Consider the following 7715-nt stretch of genomic DNA (forward strand, 5'->3'; position numbering starts at 1 on the left):
AGGAGAGAATGTGTTGGCAATAGAAGATGGTATGAGGAGAGGATGTGTTGGCAATAGAAGATGGTATGAGGAGAGGATGTGTTGGCAATAGAAGAGGGTATGAGGAGAGGATGTATTGGCAATAGAAGAGGGTATGAGGAAAGGATGTGTTGGCAATAGAAGATGGTATGAGGAGGCAATAGAAGATGGTATGAGGAGAGAATGTGTTGGCATCATAAATCTCTTCTTTTTCTGTAGAGACCTAACAGAGGTGTCTGATGTAAAGTTTAAAGTGATGGAAAAAAGAAACTTGTTAAATTGGAAATGGTTCATATAAATCTTCTGTTGAGAAATTTGGTTGAAACCAGTTTTCTGGGGAGAGGAAATAGCTGAAGTAAATCTTGTGCAATTGTGGAAATAAATGTCTCAAGAGAATGAAGGAAATATTTTCGAAGTCTTTGGTCAGAAACTATATAAATTTGAGTATGAAAAATATTATTAAACTAGTCTTTTTTTTCTTCTCCTAATTTCCATTTGTTACTAAATACCACCGTTTGTTTCTCAGTCACAGCTTCAGCCATTAAGTTATAGATAGAACTGGAAATGTTAAAAAGTTGTATTACTGAGACGGGGGGGGGGGTCAAAATGATAGCTTACGTGACGCTATTCAAGGATTTAACAAATAAATTTAGTATTCCGAAAATTTTATTATATCTGGTATTATGCGGCTATATAATGTTGAAAACTGAACAGTGGCCAATGACACTTTTTCTTCACTCCACCCATCGAGTGTATAGGTTTTTCTCATACTGACTACACAGCACGTTCACACCATGTATGTTTGATTCAAGGATTTGTTTGTTTTGTTGTTAAGCGCATAGCTACACAATGGACTACCTGTGTTCTGCCTACCGAGGGTATCGAAACCCGATTCTTAGTAACACGAGTCTTGAGGTATGTCTGAGGGCTTATAACGCTAAATGTCGTGTTTCGATACTCATGGTGGGCACAGCACAGATAGTCCATTGTGTAGCTTTGCGCTTAGTAATAAACGAGCAAACAAAAAAAAAAGTATTGAGACTTCCCGCGGAGCCACCTTGGGGCGCTATTAAGGAACGCAAGCGCTTGACAATTGTCACAATGTTTCATATATATAAACAGAATTTTAAATTGTAACAACTTCTAGTCACTCGTACCTTCTAATTTACTTATGTGAAAATACAAAAATTTAGTGGACATTTTATGATACCAGTGTTTGTTACTAAAGAAAAATATCCCATCGAACGCATTTAAATGTAGAATTAGGAATGTAATGTATATTTTGTTGTTTAAGTATGGAAGTCCTTACACATGATCACCCAGCACGATACCATAGCCTTCTGTTATCCTTGACCACGCAAACACAAACCTTTCAATATCCAGACTTAAGACTAACATGGACCCAAGTGTTATCGTCCGAACAGGGTGGGCTATAATACCGAGACGGTCGTTTCTAATCAACTGTTAAAACCACAGGAGCACAGCCTATCCTGCCCTTGCAACTCCCCCCCCCCCACCTTGTTTCTATGTGGTGGAAGGGGACTATTATTGTTAGTGGGTGGAACAAGAAGTCTCAACTGTCTTTTGTTCGGTGGATTTAGATGCGTGCTTTAGTTTTTTTTGAACTGTCGCTGCGGTTTTTGTTCTTGAACGTGCGAAAAGTGACATAAATACAGTTTTATTCAACAGTTTTCTCTATATACACACACACACACACACACACCCAACACCATAGTATGTAAACAGTTATAATGTTGTCCAGGCGCTGCTGATTTCATTAGTGAAGTTTGACCCGAAGCGATAGCCATTTCAAATCTGTATAATGAGAATCTGGAACTGCGCTGTTTGCTCGCCTAGGAAGGCCGACTTGGGGCCACCATCACGCAGAGGCTCCAGGGCGAAAGGGAAGGGGGTGGGCAAAAACGTGAGGAATAGAGTGCAGGTGCTTAGGGAAAGACACACACAGACATACTCACACCAAGGGGTTCTCGAATCTAGGGCTTCATTCGTGACTGTGGTAGAGGAAATGAGTGTTCACGAAATATACAGAAAAAAAAGGTCAAAATTAAGAATTTTGTATATTCATTCCACTGAACCAAGCTAAATGTGACCATTTTTTAAAATTTATTTTATCAGTATTGCCACTTTATAAGCACTTTTTAACGAACTGAACTCTTTAATGATGTGTTAATTTTCTTTGTATATTCAAAAAACGCGTTTGTAAAATGTCAGTAATTCATTAAACATAAAAAGAAAAACTCTGTGTTTCTGGTGCAGTTGATAATTCGGTTTCATTGTGTGGTAAGACTTAAGCTACAATTTTGTGTCACCGCCCTAGGCTACCTACGTGCACTATATTGCTGCATAATCTATTAAATTATCTGCCCTACCTGTGGTATTGGTTTCCTTGCTCTGAATTAAAATATTGCAATAGTCTATAGCACTGATGGGCAATCTAATCTATCCGTGAGCCACACGTGAAGCGCTCAAACACCCTAAGGGCCGCAAAGTCTCCTTTACCGGTCATAAACCAAAAATTGTATGCTTGAATAAAAATGAGCTACATATGAAACATATTAAAGTTGTAAAATAACTCTCGCTACTGATGATTGAAATATTACAGTATATAAACATAAAAAAAAAAACCTCGATGGCTCTGCGGTAAGTCTGACGGCTTATAACGCAAAAATTCGGATTTCGATACCTGTGATGAGCAGATCGCGGTTCGTTCATTGTGTAGTTAACAACAAACAAACAAAAAACTAGATGATGAAAGTTTACATTTTAATACTTTAAATTAGCACCGATGCACGTGGACATTTGCCCGTTGTCATTATTCACAGATAATATCAACTCTTGCAAAAACCCCTCGTGTTTGTTTGATGTTGTATTGTTCTTTAGGATGAAGAGAATGCTCAGGTTGATCTCTAGGGGGCAGCAAGTTGCCCACAACTGCTCTAGAACATCAGTAAAATATACACTACAATAGGTTATGCGTATAATTTTATTTAAAACAATAATAATTATGTGTAGTTAACAGAAAACAAACTGACACGATTTGAGTACTAAACTTTAGTTGTTTTCCGACAGATGGCTGATGTTAAGTCATAATGAATCTTTTATTTAGAAACACTGGATACACAGTTTGAATTTTTTTATATATTTCAGATATTTCTTCTATGTCCTAGTTGCCCTTGTGTTTATTGGTTTAATAAACGGATTACTGCTTTTGCCTGTGTTGCTTTCCTTGATTGGACCGCCTGGAGAGGTATCTAATTTTTGTTTGTTTATTCCTTCAATAAAAAATATGTCGTTCAAATAATACGATGGTGCCAACAGTAAAAGATAATAGATGTGGTGGATATTAGTATGTTTCTGAACTTTGTATTTTGGTAAAAAAATTTCTGTGTCATTTATATAAAAAAGTGAATTTTAAGAAACCTAAAAGTGAAAATTGTGAACTGTAACCTCCTAAGAAAAGGAAAATAAGCACTAAAATTACATTATACAAGTCTTGTTTGAGTTTCCATAATAGTTAATTAATTAATTAATATATTTTATAAAAGCGTTGAGTTAAATAAGTGGGAAAATGTGATTGCTTGGATTTTTTTTATAAGCAGAAAGTGAATTTATTCGTAAAGTTATACTTGTAACTTGTCACTGTAAACGTTTAACATTTTCATTTGAGTAGCGTGTAACATTTTCCGTAAAAATCTCTAAAATCTAAATATTTGATGAACGATTTCTGTTGTTTATTAACCTTTTTTTTTTAAAACGTAGGTGGTTCCTAACGATGATCCAGATAGATTAGCTACTCCATCTCCAGAACCTTCTCCACCAAGACCTAGGGCACGGACGTCTCAACATTTTAGTGGTCGGCGAGTGTATCCACGAGTCAACTCGGAGATCTCTCTCAGTACCATCACGGAGGAGCCTCAGTCTTACCACTCATCGCACGAAATCGTTGTGCAGCCAGAAGTAGTAGTAGAAACGACAACTATAACCAATACAACAGCGACGACTGGCGGAAATGTAAGAAGTGAAACAATAAAACTGGTGGATACACTAAAGTTTTGGCACCGGAGTGTCTTATTTTGTTGAGAGAAAAGAAAAGAAACGTACTATTCTTGTCACATCATTTAAGTGTATTGAAACAACTTTTTTTTTTCAACAAACTAAAATTTATTTAAATAATGCTATTTAAGCTCCGTCTACAAGAGTTAGCCAGAAAGAGGCCCTGTTTGATATGTGTTGTTTGTTCACGATATTGGTTTTTAATGCTAAAAATAAAAACTGCTTATTCCTTGTTTTTAGGGCGTACACGTCACCAGCACATCTACATCATCAGATAACACACACACCAGCAGCTGCTCTGCGAGCCCTACAGATTCTTGCTCCCAAGTTCTTCATACAAACACAACGCAGACGGCTGTTACAACAAAAGTCACCACTACCGCCAAGGTGAAAGTGGAGGTACACACCCCTCTTCCAGGTGGGAATTTGTTATAAGATCATTCTAAAATACTACTTTCATCAGATTTTTACTTACAGTGAATAGTATTTATATTTTTATTCTGTATAACTCACAATGATGTAAAATATATATTGTTAAAATCAAGTAGGATAACTAAGGTTTACAGCGCTACCTTATGACAACCAAAGAAGTTATGAAACAGAATTAAAAGTTTTAATTTTAGGACTTTACGGATTTGAATTGAATTTGTCATTAAAAATCGTTCTTTATTTTAAAAATTACATTATTTTAATTTTTTCTAGTTTTAAATTTATAAAAATATTATAAAACATGAATATTTATGTAGTCTTTTTTTTTACACAAATTATCAAGTGCACGAGAGATAATTAGAACAATGACTTATTCTAACAGGGACGGTAGAGAGGGAGTATAGCTATAAACATCGGAGGCGGAGAGAAGGAATTTCTTCAAGACAAAGTGATGGAGACACTGACTTGAGTAGTAATTCAAAGTCCTAGGTACATTTAGTTATTTTTAAGTTAGATGCTAGTTGTAAAAATAATCGTGCTGTAGAAGAGAACAATTTTTTATAATAATTGAATAGCAAAAAATACCATGCACTGTATACTAATTAATTTTATTCATTTGGTTAAAATGTAGTTAAAAATGGAGTGTGTACACACACACACACACACACACACACATTTATATATATATATAAATTACATAGAACTGTGTACATCAGTTATCAGAAGATTGTATCAAATGTAATAGGCCTGTATAGGTTTTTTAGAAAATTGACAATTTCTTGGTGAAAATGGAACACTATTTATTGTTTATAAACATTGTCTCAAACAAAGTAAATTAAAACATGAGTTAAAAATATTGAGATTTGTACATTTAATAATATGACTGAAGTTTCCAGAATATATAATGGACATGACAAATAGTGATAGTTGCACTACAATAATGAGTTGTAGAAAACTTATACCATCAAGTTAATCTTTACGTTGCTGTATGATGAAAGTAAGTTTGAGTTCAGCATAAACTGAACGTGGTTTAGAATACTTTAATTTTTTTATGCTTTTCTTATCTCCAGAAAGACGGTGTGCTCAACAACAGCATGATATTGCTGTGAGAACAGGGACATTACTAACTCCATGCTCTGACGTATGCATATTTATAGCTGAATAATCTAGAATTAACTTAAGTGACTGTATAAGAAAAAAAGCAACATAGGTACTGTACAGTTTTATCTCCACAAACTGTAAAATACAGTCCTGCTGTGTAAAACAAAGGTGGGCGTGATTCCATGGAAGACAGTTGTGTTCAGCTATTTGGCACTGCTCTGTGACTGAGTGTATTACAGAGGAAAGCTAACATGCTTGGTACTTCACGAGAGAACTTTCATCCAGTCTGTCATACCAGAAAGTGCTCCGCCATCGTCCAGTCTGTCATACCAGAAAGTGCTTCGCCATCGTCCAGTCTGTCATACCAGAAGGTGCTCCACCATTGTCCAGTCTGTCATACCAGAAAGTGCTCCACCATCTTCCAGTCTGTCATACCAGAAAGTGCTTCGCCATCGTCCAGTCTGTCATACCAGAAGGTGCTACACCATTTTCCAGTCTGTCATACCATAAGGTGCTCCGCCATTGTCCAGTCTGTCATACCAGAAAGTGCTCCACCATCTTCCAGTCTGTCATACCAGAAAGTGCTTCGCCATCATCCAGTCTGTCATACAGAAGTGCCACACTGTTGTTGTGTATTCATGGTTTTATACGTCGAATAACCGTCTTCACTTTATTAGTCTGGCATAACAATACAGAAATGGAAAAGCAATCCATATCACAGCTTGTTGCTGTACTAGAGTCACGTATTGTTTGTTGACTTGTGGGTGAAAAAAGATTGTAAAGTTTGGAAACTATGGTTAGTCTAGTTGTGATGTAAGCTGAATCTTAGAGCAAAACTCAGGCATTTTTGTAATTTTCTTTTATATATATAATTGTCATCTGAGGTCACATATAACGTAAGTGGATTTTGAGCAGTATTAATCATATGTATAATAGTTTAACAAATATCTCTGCTCGTAACATAACTTACTAAATACAAATAGGTAACTAAACATGACAATAGTATTCTCATAGTTGTGAAAAAGCGTAGAAAACTTACCGTCGTCGAGTAACCATTTGTTTTGAAAATGTCTTTTGCTCAAAAAAAAAGGTGTTTTACATGCGATTGTTTTTATAAGAGCCTAATTTATATTTATGTGAGGAGAATATGAATAATGTATCACAGGTACGCAGACTTTGTCATAATAATCAGTGTAACGTTAGGAATGTTGCTCTATGAATGAACGTGTTTGCGTTTCATTGTCACACCGTTCGACAAAAAAAAAAAGAGCTGAGAACACATGGTGACCTCCAACGGAGTTTTCAAGAAGTATATATTTTTTAGGATCTCCGTTCTTTATTTTTTAACAACTGTATAAGCTCGTGGCGGGAAATTTTAACGGACTAAATCGGTGTAGGCATGAGTGAGTGATTAAAATATCTATTTGTATGAATGAATGACAACAGTATAATGAATAATATGTAAATGAACACAATGATTTGGCCAGGTAATGCAAAAGCTGTAAGAGTTATATTAAAAACGAGTGAAAAAAGAAACAAATGCGCGGTCAACGCTATTAATGTAGCTGACGTTGGTACAGTTTTGCTTGTCAGCTGGGATGATAAATATTATTTATTTTGTAAAATAATTGCATTGTTCTTTAAGACTATTTTATTGTAACTTTTAAGAAAAAGTTGGTGTTAACTGATCCCATTAGTGTGTGTGTGTGTTTTTTCCGTTTTTGATGTATAATAATTTGTAAGAAATATTGTAGATACTGATGACTTAAAAGTCAAACATATCAAATTAATGATTTTACTCCAGCAGCTAACTGTGTATATTCTAATAAAGCCCAAAATGGGAATTAGTCTAATTAAGATTTTAAAAAAGGTTAATCGTCGTGTGTTTTGTTTCTTTTGGTTAAATAACTTTCTTTGGTGTGAACCTCCGAATGAATAGTTTGCCTGAAAAAGTATTGAAGTTAAAGTTTCGGCACTTTTGAGTTTACTCTCACCGGGCCAAAGCAAAACGTTGTCCAGATTAAAACCTTTACAACAGGGGTGTGTGAAGGGGGACAAGCCCCCCCCCCCTAATAAGTGGTTTATATATACAT

General features: G+C 35.5%; 1 protein-coding gene across 1 annotated transcript in view; it reads left to right on the top strand.

Annotated features, from left to right (window-relative positions):
* Positions 1-7497, top strand: part of LOC106469577 (protein patched-like) — a 61684-nt gene extending 54187 nt beyond the window's left edge. Inside the window, exons 22-26 of the mRNA XM_022398150.1 lie at positions 3187-3286; positions 3799-4050; positions 4333-4510; positions 4904-5010; positions 5592-7497. Of these exons, the coding sequence (XP_022253858.1) occupies positions 3187-3286; positions 3799-4050; positions 4333-4510; positions 4904-5010 (637 nt within the window). The 3' untranslated portion in view covers positions 5592-7497. The remainder of the gene's footprint in view (positions 1-3186; positions 3287-3798; positions 4051-4332; positions 4511-4903; positions 5011-5591) is intronic.
* Positions 7498-7715: the final 218 nt, after the last annotated feature.

This window comes from Limulus polyphemus, unplaced genomic scaffold, assembly GCF_000517525.1.
Source record: "Limulus polyphemus unplaced genomic scaffold, Limulus_polyphemus-2.1.2 Scaffold3554, whole genome shotgun sequence".
Lineage (NCBI taxonomy): Eukaryota > Metazoa > Arthropoda > Merostomata > Xiphosura > Limulidae > Limulus > Limulus polyphemus.